Consider the following 15,750-nt stretch of genomic DNA (forward strand, 5'->3'; position numbering starts at 1 on the left):
ACCAATTGGATATCACGAAAAAGGGCGTAATACCATGGGCTAGAAAAGTTTGAATACATTGGCCATGCTGTCAATCCAGCATGACTTCTGCCTTGTTCAAAACAACTGGAAACTCAGAAATCGAAGGCTTCAGTGAATTCAAGACAATTGGGAACTCGGATAACATTGGCTCCGATTTGGAAAATAATTTAACGGTCATCCAACTCGGAATTCCAAGTTGGGATTTTGGGCCTCTTTCTAGAGCGCCACCTTCCTGTTCAAATGAGCACAGCACAACAAGGTGAGTACAAAAAAATATTGTATGCTGCAGCATAAAAGTAATATGCCAGGGAGATAGTCCATTCGGGAAGCATTCAGAACCCTTGACTTTTTTCCCACATTCTGTTACGTTACAGCCTTAAATTGATTAAATCACCCCCCCCCCCCCCCGGATCAATCTACATACAATACCCTAATGACAAAGAGAACAGATTTTGAAATTTTGCAAAATGTATTAAAAATATAAAAACAGAAATTCCTTATTTACCTAAGTATTCAGACCCTTTGCTGGGAGACTCCAAATTGAGCTCAAGTGCATCCTGTTTCCATTGATCATCCTTGAGATGTTTCTACAACTTGATTGGAGTCCACCTGAAGTAAATTCAATTGATTGGACATGATTTTGAAAGGCACACACAGGCCCATATAAAAGGTCCCACAGTTGACAGTGCATGTCAGAGCAAAAACCAAACCACGAGGTTGAAGTAATTGTCTGTAGAGTTCCGAAACAGGACTGTGTCGAGGCACAGAAAAGTACCAAAACATTTCTTCAGCATTGAAGGTCCCCAAGAACACAGCGGCCTCCATCATTCTTTAATGGAAGAAGTTTGGAACCACCAAGACTCTTCCAAAAGTGCTGCCCGCCCAGCAAAACTGAGCAATCGAGGGAGAAGGGCCTTGGTCAGGGAAGTGACCAAGAACCCAATGGTCACTGACAGAGCTCCTCTGTGGAGATGGGAGAACCTTCCAGAAGGACAAACATCTCTGCAGCACTCCACTAAATCAGGTCTTTATTGTAGAGACGCCAGACAGAAGCCATTCATCAGTAAAAGGCACAACAGCCCTCTTGGAGTTTGCCAACAGGCATCTAAAAGAACATACTCTCAGACCATAAGAAACAAGATTCTCTGGTCTGATGAAACCAAGATTGAATTATTTGGCCTGAATGCCAAGTGTCACGTCTGTAGGAAACCTGGCATCATCCCTAAGGTGAAGCATTGTGGTAGCAGCATCATGCTGTGGGGATGCTTTTTAGCAGCACGGACTGGGAGACTAGTCAGAATTGAGGGAAAGATGAACGGAGAAAAGTACAGAGAGATCCTTGATGAAAACCTGCTCCAGAGCACTCAGGACCTCAGACTGGGGCGAAGGTTCACCTTCCAACAGGACAACAACCCTAAAATACACAGCCAAGACAATGCAGGAGTGGCTTCGGAACAAGACTCAAAGTCCTTGAGTGGCCCTGCCAGAGCCCGAAATTGAACCCGATCGAACATCTCTGGAGAGACCTGAAAATAGCTGTGCAGACACTCCCCATCCAACATGACCGAGCGTCTCTGCACAGCTATTTTCATGTCTCTCCAGAGATGTTCGATCGGAGAGATGCTCCCCATCCAACCTGACAGAGTTTGAGATGATCTGCAGAGAAGAATGTGCGAAACTCTCCAAATACAGGTGTGCCAAGCTTGTAGCATCATACCCAAGAAGACTTGAAGCTGTAATCATTGCCAAAGGTGATTCAACAAAGATCTGAGTAAAGAATCTGAATACTCATGTAAATCAGATATCTTTTAATTTTTACACTTGCAACAATTTATAAAACCTGCTTTTGAGTCACCATTATGGGGTATTGTGTGTAGATTGAGGGAAAAAATAATAATTTAATCCATTTTACAATAAGGATGTCATGTAATAAAATGTGGACAAATTCAAGGGGTCTGAATTCTTTCCGAATGCACTGTATAGTCGTGGCCAAAAGTTGAGAATGACACAAAATTACATTTTCACAAAGTCTGCTGCCTCAGTTTGTATGATGGCAATTTGCATATACTCCAGAATGTTATGAAGAGTGATCAGATGAATTGAAATTAATTGCAAAGTCCCTCATTGCCAAGCAAATTAACTGAAGCCCCCCAAAAAATTTCCACTGCATTTCAGCCCTGCCACAAAAGGACCAGCTGACATCATATCAGTGATTCTCTCGTTAACACAGGTGAGTGTTGACGAGGACAAGGCTGGAGATCTGTCATGCTGATTGAGTTTGAATAACAGACTAGAAGCTTCAAAAAGGAGGGTGGTGCTTGGAATCATTGTTCTTCCTCTGTCAACCATGGTTACCTGCAAGGAAACACGTGCCGTCATCATTGCTTTGCACAGAAAGGGCTTCACAGACAAGGATATTGCTGCCAGTAAGATTGCACTTAAATCAACCATTTATCGGATCATCAAGAACTTCAAGGAAAGCGGTTCAATTGTTGTGAAGGCGGCTTCAGGGCGCCCAAGAAAGTCCAGCAAGCGCCAGGACCGTCTCCTAAAGTTGATTCAGCTGCGGGATCGGGGCAACACCAGTACAGAGCTTGCTCAGGAATGGCAGCAGGCAGGTGAGAGTGCATCTACATGCACAGTGATGCGAAGACTTTTGGAGGATGGCCTGGTGTCAAGAAGGGCAGCAAAGAAGCAACTTCTCTCCAGGAAAAACATCAGGGACAGACTGATATTCTGCAAAAGGTACAGGGATTGGACTGTTGAGGACTGGAGTAAAGTCATTTTCTCTGATGAATCCCCTTTCCGATTGTTTGGGGCATCCTGAAAAAAGCTTGTCCGGAAAAGACAAGGTGAGCGCTACCATCAGTCCTGTGTCTTGCCAACAGTAAACCATTCTGAGACCATTCATGTGTGGGGTTGCTTCTCAGCCAAGGGAGTGGGCTCACTCACAATTTTGCCTAAGAACACAGCCGTGAACAAATAATGGTACCATCCTCTGAGAGCAACTTCTCCCAACCATCCAGGAACAGTTTTGTGAAGAACAATGCCTTTTCCAGCATGATGGAGCATCTTAAGGCAAAAGCATAAGGCAAAGTGATAAGTAAGTGGCTCGGGGAACAAAACATCGATATTTTGGGTCCATGGCCAGGAAACTCCCCAGACCTTAATCCCAATGAGAACTTGTGGTCAATCCCTCAAGAGGCGGGTGGACAAACAAATTCTGACAAACTTCAAGCATTGATTATGCAAGAATGGGCTGCCATCAGTCAGGATGTGGCCCGGAAGTTAATGGACAGCATGCCAGGGTGGATTGCAGAGGTCTTGAAAAAGAAGGGGCAACACTGCAAATATTGCCTCTTTGCATCAACTTCATGGAATTGTCAATAAAAGCCTTTGACACTTAGGAAATGCTTGTAATTATACTTCAGTATTCTATAATAACATAATTTGATCCCTTGTCACCTTCTAAAATGTAGCCTATAGTTCTGACTTGGCGATGCACATTTAGCCTATAGCCTGTTTTAGAGAAATGTAATCATAGAATATTGCAAGAGCTTTCATTGTATGGTTATATTTCTCCTTTATTTATCCAATGGTTCTAAGTTGGTGTGCAGGGAGAACACCGTAAGAACGGCCCATGTTCTTTATTCTGTAGCTGTACATTTCAGAAGTGCAGAACAGATAGTTATTGACTATGCCTGTCCTAGCTCGCTCATTAATGTCTTAATCTAAATTACGGATAGCCTCTTATCCGCTCGTCGTCACTTTATGCCATAGTTTGTACCTCTCAATTGTCATTAGAAACCACATTTGTTTAAGCAAGTCAGCCAAATCAGCTATGTTTAAATAAATAAATAAAAGGCAGTAAATGAGACTGAATTAATTGTTTCGCTGCCAGACAAGGCTCCGCTGATAGCCAGGTGTAGCAGTGATGGAACAGCTTTATGTAGGCCCTAACAGTTTTTTGGCACCGTTTGTCACCGTTATAGTGCAATTAATGTATTGTTTTTGCTGGCTTGCATTAAAAAACTTTTTTTACCCAACCAAGATTTACCTGCTAAAATCAGCCACTGCTTGCAAACCAAATGGAGGTGGTGGCATCGTCGAGTATCGCACATGATCACAATGCGCTGGTCTCAAATCCCATCAACAGATGCTACCATGGTGCCCCGTGCGGTTTAGTTCCCCCGATACTAAAACACGGTCTTGTAGTTCAAAAAGTCCAGCTTTCACACTTCAAACATATGCGCTCTGTCAAAATGGTTCCCTCTGATGTTGGCAGGCATCATTAACGCAAGACATTGTCTTAACCAATTCTGTTCCCCCCATTGATCCCATCTCGTGAATTGTTTGTTGTTGCTATTACTTGTGGTACGTCTGTCAATGTAGGCTACCTAGTCCACATATACAGTCCTTTAGAAAGTATTCAGACCCCTTGAATTTTTCCACATTGTGTTATGTTACAGCCTTTTTCTAAAATGGATTTAATAAGTTTTCCCCCCTCAATACTTACCGAATGCTCTGTAATTGGAGACTAAATTAGGCTACCATTCTTTTTATTTAACTAGCCAAGTCAGTCAAGAACAAATTCTTATTTACAATGACCGCCTACCCCTTGCCAAACCCGGACGATGCTGGGCCAATTGTGCGCCGCCCTATGGGACTCCCAATAACGGCCGGTTGCGATACATCCTGGAATCAAACTAGGGTCTGTAGTGACGCCTCTAGCAATGAGATGCAATGCCTTAGACTGTTGCACCACTCGGGACCCATCCTAACCACCTGCAAACCTGTAAACCCGACGGTTGATTGACCTAAATTTCCCAAGTCCCAACATGTGCACCACCTGATGCACCGTCATCCCTGTTAATCCCACAGGGAATGAGAAAGCTACCCATGTTCTGTCAATAATGGAGTGCTTGAGCCTTTGATAAACCCCTGATGTGGCTCTCTGATAGACATTTCAACCCTATACAAAAATGCTACACCTAGTGGGCATGTACAATCCTTCTGGCAGGCTAAACTAGAGAAGAAAAATAAGTATACTAGTGACCATACAAACACTATTTCTACTACAAACTCCACTCAGGTATTTTATTTGCAATGCTCTGTTTCCTCATCTTTTCCAGTTTCCGATGCAAAAAGAAGCAGTTATTCCTTAAATAATAAAATAGGGGAAAAAATATTTACAAAATTCCAATAAAACTAATGAATGGAACCTAAAGCACCCCTTTCTGCATCTCGTCAACCTGCCATTTCTGTTGGAAAAAGATACATGGCATTTTAAAGTTTACAGTACATCAGCAATTTATTTGTATTATTTCTGAAAAATAAAACAGAAAAAAAGTGTAATATATATATATATATGTACAGAACGCTCCTGAAATGTGATTCTACTCAGAGTAGAAAAGGCTTTCGGATCAATTCTGTTTTTCATCAAGTTGATTTCTGTAGGTTTCAAGTTTTAAATGGTGACCTTGTCATTAAGTTTCCTCTAGTTAGGTGTTTCTTTACCGATATGACAGGGGTCTCGAGAGAGAAAGCACCCAACAGTTCATCATGTAAGTACAAGAAAGGTAAAAGATGAAGAATCTCAGTCAGGATTGACTACTGAGGGTGGAAGTGAAAGGATGGGTTTAAGGAAGCATACAGAAGACCCTCCCCCCCTCTCCCTCCCCTCAGTAGCCATGGTCAGAAGCTAATGGTCATAGGTCACAATCAGTCCTCCATTGTGTTTCTGCCCTCACACAGGTCCTAGTACAGCGGTAAACTGGAAGTGGGGAAAAAGGTACAGACAAACTTCTCTCAGAACTCCAATCAGCGGCTCCATACAGTCAGCCACATAAATTTGATGTCAGCTGATCAGCCAACATACCATGTCTGCTGCTTCTCCTTTCCACATTAATCACCAATAGAAACACTTAAACCATGCTGCACGCTCCATAAACAAGATAGTGTTGGATCGGACATCACACGGGCGCAGCATGATACCCCACTCCTGGGGAAAAGCATGCTACATGACACCTCTACCATTGTCTCTATGCGTTTTGCGTGTCATATAGTATGTTGCATAATAGAATTGTGTCTAGAACCATAAAGAGAGCAGCGTGGTGGCTTAAGTTTTTCAAGAACATAAAGTTAAAAGGGTTTTATACGCAATGACCGTAGTAGTTTTCCCACGCGTTTACACAAGCAAAATCCGGCAGAATAATTTTTCAGGTTTATTTCATTTTCGGCGGACACTCGCCATCACAAAACTGGGAAAGGAGAGAGAATGACGAAGTGAGAGTGAGAGAAAGAGAGAGAAAGTGATTGTATGTCCCACTCTCAATAGCCTCGTTGAGGATTGGTATCAGTCCGCAACATTAAAGAGCCAGAGTCCAAATCCCTCCTTGGCCCCCCCTTGCAATACCCCTCCCTGGCCATAGAGGGGTTGTTTTAGAGTGAGGCCCGTTTAGTCTTTGTCGGACTCTTCTTCGGCATCACGGAGCCAGGTGAAGAAGGCGGTGACCGACTTGAGGGCCACACCCTTTCCAGTCTGCTCGGCTGGGTCTTTGCTGGACTCCCACCTGTAAAAGGCCTCCTCTTTGATCACGTCCTCGTCGTAAAGCGTGTCAAAGAACATCCGCAGCAGATCTGGTGAAGGGAGGGTGACAGGAAGAGATGATGGTTAAGCTTCATAATCATGACTCATGAACATTGATAGAGAATAGCCACAACACATTAGCTAGGCAGAGAAAAGCAAATCAATATATACTCCCTCCATCCCATTTCTTACTCACACAAACCACCAAAGCTCATTTTAAACAAAAATAAAGTATCTCTCTCTCTCTATATATATATATATATATAATATATATATATATAAGACTAGACAGTTGGCTGGAATGTGAAAGACAAACTCTACGCAAAATGTGAAGAAACTGCGATGTGGATATTCACTATAAAAAAACAACATTAGAATGGAGGTTCTGAGCCTCCCGAGTGGCGCTCTAAGGAACTACATCGCAGTGCTTGAGGTGTCACTATAGACCCGGGTTAAATCCCAGGCTGTGTTGCAGCCTGCCGCGACGGGGAGACCAATGAGGCAGCGCACAATTGGCCCACCGTCGTCCGGGTTAGGGGAGGGTTTGGCCGGCCGGGATGTCCTACGAGCTCTAGCGACTGCTTGTGGCGGACTGGGCTCATGCACGCTGACTTCGGTCGCCAGCTGTACGGTGATTCCTCCGACACATTGGTGTGGCTGGCCTCCAGGGTTAAGCGAGCAGTGTGTCAAGAAGCAGTGCGACTTTGGAGGGTCATATTTCGGAGGACACACAGCTCTCGACATTCGCCTCTCCCAAGTCCGTTGGGGAGTTGCAACGATGAGACAAGACTAACTAACAATTGGATTTCACAAAATTGGGAAGAAAAAAGGGTAAAAGTACAAAAAACATACAAATGTAGGTTCTGTATCTGAGCTGGTGATTGGCTGGGTCAGAAGAGACTACAGCCAATGAATAGGCAAAGATGTTTACTTTACGAGCACGCTAGCACACCAGGACAATGAGGTTGTAAAGGCGTGACTCTAGCCTCGCTATCCACAATCATACAGAAACCTCACAGAACTGAGGTGAGAGACACTGCGATGCTATACTGTACTCACTGGCCGGTTGCTCCATGTGCACCATGAGGGCCTGGAGGGCATAGAGGGCCTGCAGTTCCTTCTTCTCGTCACTCAGGTACCGCTGCAGCAGCTTTGCCCTCTGGGTAATCTGCTCCACGTCCACCTTGTATGGGTTCTCACCTGGACGGAGGGAAGCAAGGAGAGATGGAGAGTGAGTGCCTAGAGAAACTAAGATTCAGAGTGCTTGGTCACAGTTACAGGGTTGCCGGTGTTATTGCAGGGTACAGTGAAAGTCGAAGGTTACGAGCACTAACATGCAGGACTAAGTGACATACAAAGGGAGAAAGGATGGATGTGTTTTTCCTCCTTAGTCTCCAACCAGTTAACCATTTTCTTAGGGATATTAACCCAAAGTTAGACTGGCACAAACTACCAACACTCATTCTACACCCAACTTGATGCCCTAATTGCCAATCAGACATTGAGGATAGAACCAGAAAATGGAAACGTTCTGCCACTGAAGACAAAGCACTGGACTTTATGTCCCTCCATAACACAGAGGACAGGAAGACAGCGTGCATGCCAAGAAAGGAGGTTGGCGTTGTTAAGCTATGCAAACAGAAGGGCCCGAGATATGGGCTCGGAATGCATACTCACATATAACTGCTGACTGGCAAATGGATGTCATCAGAGAGCGCACAAACTGGTTGGCGGACGTCTGCTGTTCGTCCAGGTTGGCCTGTAGGTGAGATGATAAACAGTTACCACACAGAGACTGGTTTCCCAAGAGTAAAATGGTGGTGCCTAGAATGCAAATCAAACTCATTCAATTTACCTGTTGATACTCAGACAGTTGCATAAGCGCACACACACACACCAGGACCCCCCCCCCCCCCCCCACCACGGACACACACACAAACCCCCCACCACGGACGGACGGACACACACACACCCCACCACGGACACACACAAACCCCCCACCACACCAGGACACACACAGGAGAAGACAGACCTGGACCCAGTCTCTGATGCGCTGGTTGTTAGCCTTGTCCTGGATCAGCCTGTCAAGCTGTTTGCTAAGCTCCTCCCCACTCATGGTTGTCTTCTGATTGGTCCCGTCTGACTTCTCCCCCAGGGTAAACTCAATTTTCTGGAAAGAGAACACACCATAGGATGACATTAAGAACACACACACTCATAGAACGAGACAGTAAACCCATCAACCCATCAATGTTTCCTCTCATTTATAAAGGACAGTCATATTTTCAGTCGTCCATCCTTAAAATGGCACAGTCAGATTGCGTGGCCCCAACTAAACATTTCATTAGCAAATACTTACAACAGATCAGCAATAAACCCCATTGTCCCCCACTGACCTGTTCAGTCACAAACTTGTTGACATCCTCGTCCTCTGGCAGGAAGTCTCTCCAGTTGAGCCCCGCCTCCATCCACATACCGCCCACCTTCTTATGGGTCTAACACAGAAACAATATTTATATACACACACAGCATATAAAACATAAGGAACACCTGCTCTTTCCATGACAGACTGACCAGGTGAAAGCTATGATCCCTTATTGATGTCACTTGTTAAATCCACTTCAAATCAGTGTAGATGAAGGGGAGGAGACAAGTTAAAGAAGGGTTTTAAAGCCTTGAGACAATGAAGACATGGATTGTGTATAGGTTCCATTCAGAGGGTGAATGGGCCAGACACAAAATGTCAGTGCCTTTGAACGGTTTGGTAGAAGACACATAGGTTAGACTGTCAAGAAGAGCAACGCTTCTGGATTTTTCATGCTCAACAGTTTCCCGTGTATCAAGAATGGCCCACCACACAAAGGATATCCAGCCAACTTGACAACTGTGGGAAGCATTGGCGTCAACACGGTTCAGCATCCCTGTGGAACACTATCTATACCGTGTAGAGTCCATGCCCTGACGAACTGAGGCTGTTCTGGGGCAAGGGGGGGGGGGGGGGGGGGGGGTTCCTAATGTTTTGTACATTCAGTGCCTACAGAAAATATTCATATCCCTTGACTTATTTCACATTTTGTTGTGTTAGCCTGAATTCAAAATGGATTAAACAGATGTTTCTCACCCATCTACCATATTGCCAAAGTGAAAACATGTTTTTAGAAATTCTAGCAAACAACAAATGGATTGAAAATGAAATTGAAATCTCATTTACATAAGTATTCATACCCTTGAGTCAATACGTTAGTCACCTTTGGCAGCAATTACAGTTGTGAGTCTCAAAGAGCTTTGCACATCTGGATTGTACAATATTTGCCCATTATTCCTTTCAAAATTCTGCTCTGTCATAACTGGTTGTGGCTCATTGCTAGATTTTCAAGCAGATTTGAGTAAAAACTGTAGCTTGGCCACTCAAACCACTGTCTTCTTGGTAAGCAACTCCAGTGTATATTTGGCCTTGTGTTTTAGGTTATTGTCCTGCTGAAAGGTCAATTCATCTCGCCTTTTAACTTTGTAGCGACTGTGTATTGATACACTATCTAAAGTGTAAAATTAATAACTGCACCATGCTCTAAGGGTTATTAGCTTCTTCTTCTTTTACCCATCTATCAATAGGTGCCCTTCTATGCGAGGATTTTTTTACTCCTGAACTTAGACTTGCCATAACAAAAGGGGTTGAATACTTATTGACTCACAACATTTCAGCTTAAAATGTTTTATTAATATATATACATATTTTTAAATAATTCCATGTTGACATTATGGGGTAGCATGGCCAGTGACAAAAATCTCAATGTAGTCCATGTTTTATTCAGGCTGTAACGCCAAAATGTGGAACAAGTCAAGGGGTGTGAATACTTTCTGAAGGCGCTGTGTGTGTGTGGTCAACACATACAGACATCTTCAAATGTGCACAATGCACCACTCATGGACATGGTTACACACATTTCAAAACACATACAAAGTTGTATATCCATCTGGTACAGGGTTCTTCAACCCTACCGTCCTGTAGGTTCACTACAACCAATCTAGCGCACCTGATTCTAATAATTAGCTGGTTGATAAGCTGAATCAGGTTAGTTACAACTGGGGTTGGATTGAACACCTACAGGAGGGTAGCTCTCCAGGAACAGTGTTTGAGCGCCCTGATCTAGTATAATACACATGGCGTTCATACAGACACTCACCATTTCTTTACAGAGTAAGTTGAGGATGTGCACCAGCAGCACACCGGCCTTACGCAGGGGAATCAGGGGCTTGGAGACCTCTCTGTAGACACACATACAGCAGCAAGGTTATTGGGCACACTCTTCAAGTAGAACTGACAGCGTTTTAACTACTTTGCAGATATGAAACAAACAGACAATCATAATCAGTCAAAAATATAAAAATTCCCAATGTATGCTACAAAACCAACTTCATAAGAGGTTTTAAAAATAGGTTCTATTTGACTCAAAATGTCTAATTACAAATTCACCAATAAATATCTTGGAACTCCAACAAATATTGATATCAGGTTGTAAATCCCATCTGTCCTGGTACATCGCTAACTTCCTTTAGCCAATCAGGATGCTCTGTTTCAGGTTCAATTACTCAATATTTTGGACAAAAAGGGACGAATGTAACCAGGGCTGGGTATGTCTATACAATCAAACTAGCATAGGCAGGCAATGATCACAAGTCAGTTATAACATGGGCAATAGGCTAGCTTATCTATTTATGTAGCCATTTATTTTGCAAGCTAAAAACACAGAGCCCAACGTTAGCTAGCTAGCTGTTGGGAGGGTTTTATTGGACGAGTGGGTTCGTGGCTGCCTTTTCCCCCCATAATGTTTTTCCAAGGCTACAGCTAGAGATGTAGGTGTCGTGTGGTAAGCTGGCAAGAAATGTGAATTAATTTATCTGGCTATACTGAACTTGAACTTTTGTACAAACTACGGCAATTACATCTGTATTTTTAAATGTATTTTTACTTTGGCTATTTTAAATGAAATGTCAAAATAAAACGTAAATAGCGTCCGACCTCTATCACCGCACAATCTACAGTAATTACATGTCTATTTAACTTTGGCCTTTTTCTATGACATTTCTTTCATATGTAAAAAAATAAATGTTGCCTGAGATTGTATTGATGAGGTCCCTGAAACAGTAACAGTTGGTTTAATTCATGCAAGTGATATGGGGTGGAAGCTATTGAAGTTTTTAACAAGTATTTTTTATACATTAAGAAAATACATTCTTTGAAAACAGTCAAAGTAAAAAAAAATGCAATTGCCATAGATTGGACAGGTGAGGTCCCTGAACTACTCATGGAAGCAATTGAAGTTCTCTGTAAAGTGAAATAAAATGTCAAAAAATTAATTGCTGTGGATTCTAGAGCAGAGGTCTCTGAACAAAGTCATACTTATTTGAGAGCTATATGTCATGTAGGCGTTGCAGTTTTAAGACGGTCCCTTAACCCTCTGAGCGGGGGAGAGCAACGTTTTACGAATCTACTGTTCCCTCGGTAGCGTTTAGCTCATCTCGCTCTGGCTAAGAGTTGTTGCACAGGTAACTGAGGGAGAGCGCCTACCTTTTCATGGTTGTTTGATCAATATGACTGTTAAGTTCTCAAATATAAGAGGACTCCCAAGTGGTATTGACATATTTGCAGAAATCCATTCAGGTGTATTTTGGCAAATGTGTTCCATTGATCTAAAGTTGGCTGTTGCTACTGCCTGTAAACACACAGTCCAGTTCAAAGTGAATGATGACGTGCCCGTGTAAGTAGCTTCATTTGTCGCTAGAATCTTTTACCAATAGAAGTCGCTGGAGGGGTCTGAAAACTTGCTAAATATTGTAGGCAACACTTGCCGTGTGTCAAATGGCTTATTAGCATATAAGCCTACAGTAGCTCTGATTGGCTATGGCGCACTGGTCTGTGTGGACTCCGGTCCTGGACAAGACAGATGTTTTTATTAGGATGTATTTACTGCAGTATCTATTCATTGTCCAAACACAGGTCAGCTATCTCATTCTATATTGCTATAGAATTTTCACAAATTCCTATCTATACGTCATTCCCAAACATTCTATGAAAAGTGAAAATTACCATCTCTTGTCAGATAACTATTCATCAATAAGTGAAGCATCAGTCAAAGCCTTCTGGCATCAACACTTACATGACAGTGACCTCCAGAGTTTGGGCCTACGCAGCCTATAAAGTCTGGACCTACGCAGCCTATAAAGTCTGGGCCTCACCTGAAGAGCTGTCCCATGGGGATGCCTCCCTCGTGGAGCATGGGGTTGATGAGCTCAGACAGGTATTGCCAGATGTGGGGGATGTCTATGGCCATGTCCTCAGCCACCTCCAGGATCTCTTGGAGCCTATGATGAAAACACACAACCAGGTGAAAACCTTACTCATAGCATACACACACGCACTAACATTGACCCTTCTAAATTATTTTCTCTAACAAGCACACAGTACTTTTGTGGCACTGCTCTGTCGACACCCAAGAGATGTGGGAGTTTATCAAAATTGGGTTTGTTTTCAAAATTCTTTGTGGGTCTGTGTAATCTGAGGGAAATATGTCTCTCTAATATGGTCATACATATGGCAGGAGGTTAGGAAGTGCAGCTCAGCTTCCACCTAATTTTGTGGGCAGTGTGAACATAGCCTGTCTTCTCTTGAGAGCCATGTCTGCCTACTACGGCCTTTCTCAATAGCAAGGCTATGCTCACTGAGTCTATACATAGTCAAAGATTTCCATACATTTTGGGTCAGTCACAGTGGTCAGGTATTCTGACACTGTGTACTCTGTTTAGGGCCATATAGCATTCTAGTTTGCTCTGATTTTTTGTTAATTCATTCTAATGTGTCAAGTAATTATCTTTTTGTTTTCTCATGATTTGTTTGGATCTAATTGTGTTGTGGTCCTGGGGCTCTGTGGGGTGTGTTTGTGAACAGAGCCCAAAATATGCAGACGGAGTCCAAGACACAGAAGGCTGTGTTGTATAAAACACCTGTCTCCGGATTACATCTTCAAACTAAGGGCAACCATGGCATCTGTGACAGAGAGGGAGAAGCATCCATCCATGTATAACAGGTAAGAGAGTCTAGCTGGCTACATTTTCAGATATTATGCGTTTAAAATGGTCAGGAAGTGGTTTTCTTTTTAAATTTCTCCCTCCCTCCCACCCAGCCCTCTCTCTCCCTACCCCCCTCCCTCGCTCTTCCCCCTGACCTCCCCAGTCTGTCTCTCTCTCCAGCACACAACCTGGTCTCTAGGGAAGTACTACACATACTCCCCCTTACCCTTTGTAGTACTCTGTTGTAGGCAGGGTGCCAGCCTTGATGAGCTGGTGCAGCAGCAGGCCCATGCGTTCTCTGGCGATGGCGCTGCGCTCCAGAGTGTTCTCCAGACCGTTCCGCACAAACACAAAGAGCAGCGGGGCGCTGTTCAGCTCCACTACACACTGCAGTGCCTCCTACAGGGCCGGAGGGGGAAGGACAGGAGTTTAGTATACGGTAGTTAGCTTTACTATGGCCTCCAAATGTGTGTGTGTGTATATTTGTCATTGACATGAAACTGATGATGCGTGAGTGAGCATGTCATTGAGATGGGTGTGTGTGTGTACCTTCATGTCATTGAGATGGGTGGGTGTGTACCTTCATGTCATTGAGATGGGTGGGTGTGTGTACCTTCATGTCATTGAGATGGGTGGGTGTGTGTACCTTCATGTCATTGAGATGGGTGGGTGTGTGTACCTTCATGTCATTGAGATGGGTGTGTGTGTGTGTACCTTCATGTCATTGAGATGGGTGTGTGTGTGTGTACCTTCATGTCATTGAGATGGGTGTGTGTGTGTGTACCTTCATGTCATTGAGATGGGTGTGTGTGTGTACCTTCATGTCATTGAGATGGGTGTGTGTGTGTACCTTCATGTCATTGAGATGGGTGTGTGTGTGTACCTTCATGTCATTGAGATGGAGGTACTCCTCGATGATGGCACTGGACTTCTTCTCCAGCTCCTCCTCGGTCATGGCCGGTTTGGTCGGAGCATCGGGGGGAGGGGTGGGGGCTGTCTCACGCTTCACTGCACAGATACAACACAAACCATAGTCAGATTAACACACACTAGTATATACTAACACAGACAATTATACATAACCACACAGTTATACACTAACACACATCATACACTAAGAGTGTATAAATGTATCCAATGTGAGCGCATGCGTGGATGTGTATGCGAAGGTAGTGTGTCAAGTTGCATGTGTATGTATAATCTCCTACCAACAACCTCCTTGCTGGGAGCCCTGTCCCGGCTACCGCTGCCTCCCCGGCTACGGCTGCCTCCCCGGTCTCTGTCGTCAGTCATGCTGGCTACGCGCCGGACAGGGGGTTCCGTAGGGGTGCAACTATCGCCCCTACGCTCCTCTGTCTCACGGCTGAAGCTGCGCTTAGTGATAGGGGGGCGGGTGTCGCGACTGCCACAACGCTCGTCACGACTGCTGTCGTGCCGCTCGAAGCGGTCAAACCTGTCCCGGTCACGGCTGGAGCTGGACCTACAGAAGGGGGGGGAGAGAGAGAGAGCAAGCTTTACGAGGGGAGAGAGCGAGCTTTACGATGGGGGGGAGCGTTACGAGGAAAAAGGGGGAGCGTTACGAGCGGGAGAGAGCGATCGTTACGAGCGAGAGAGAGCGATCGTTACGAGCGAGAGAGAGCGATCGTTACGAGCGAGAGAGAGCGATCGTTACAAGCGAGAGAGAGCGATCGTTACGAGAGAGAGCGATCGTTACGAGAGAGAGCGATCGTTACGAGCGGGAGAGAGCGATCGTTACGAGCGAGAGAGAGCGATCGTTACGAGAGAGCGCGACCGTTACGAGAGAGAGCGCGATCGTTACACGAGACAGAGAGCGCGATCGTTACACGAGACAGAGAGCGATCGTTACACGAGACAGAGAGCGATCGTTACACGAGACAGAGAGCGATCGTTACACGAGACAGAGAGCGATCGTTACACGAGACAGAGAGCGATCGTTACACGAGAGAGCGATCGTTACACGAGAGAGAGCGATCGTTACACGAGAGAGAGCGATCGTTACACGAGAGAGAGCGTTCGTTACACGAGAGAGAGCGATCGTTACACGAGAGAGA

General features: G+C 44.5%; 1 protein-coding gene and 1 non-coding gene across 46 annotated transcripts in view; both read right to left on the reverse strand.

Annotated features, from left to right (window-relative positions):
* Positions 1 to 5,313: 5,313 nt before the first annotated feature.
* Positions 5,314 to 15,750, reverse strand: part of LOC110508196 (eukaryotic translation initiation factor 4 gamma 1) — a 47,595-nt gene continuing 37,158 nt past the window's right edge. For all 45 annotated transcript variants that reach the window (XM_036967062.2, XM_090224902.1, XM_090224900.1 and 42 more), the window contains 10 exons: positions 14,887 to 15,158; positions 14,562 to 14,686; positions 13,905 to 14,077; positions 12,848 to 12,973; positions 10,795 to 10,876; positions 9,007 to 9,105; positions 8,643 to 8,780; positions 8,288 to 8,369; positions 7,670 to 7,810; positions 5,314 to 6,660 (listed from right to left, as the gene is read on the reverse strand). In XM_036967062.2, coding sequence (XP_036822957.2) covers positions 6,479 to 6,660; positions 7,670 to 7,810; positions 8,288 to 8,369; positions 8,643 to 8,780; positions 9,007 to 9,105; positions 10,795 to 10,876; positions 12,848 to 12,973; positions 13,905 to 14,077; positions 14,562 to 14,686; positions 14,887 to 15,158 — 1,420 coding nt within the window. In that variant the 3' untranslated portion in view covers positions 5,314 to 6,478. The remainder of the gene's footprint in view (positions 6,661 to 7,669; positions 7,811 to 8,287; positions 8,370 to 8,642; positions 8,781 to 9,006; positions 9,106 to 10,794; positions 10,877 to 12,847; positions 12,974 to 13,904; positions 14,078 to 14,561; positions 14,687 to 14,886; positions 15,159 to 15,750) is intronic.
* LOC118944904 (small nucleolar RNA SNORA3/SNORA45 family) lies at positions 7,472 to 7,602 on the reverse strand. The gene has a single exon (XR_005040308.2). It is a non-coding gene; the product is annotated as a small nucleolar RNA SNORA3/SNORA45 family (small nucleolar RNA).

The sequence above is a fragment of the Oncorhynchus mykiss genome, chromosome 28, assembly GCF_057628025.1.
Source record: "Oncorhynchus mykiss isolate SJ-2025 chromosome 28, ASM5762802v1, whole genome shotgun sequence".
NCBI classification, from domain to species: domain Eukaryota; kingdom Metazoa; phylum Chordata; class Actinopteri; order Salmoniformes; family Salmonidae; genus Oncorhynchus; species Oncorhynchus mykiss.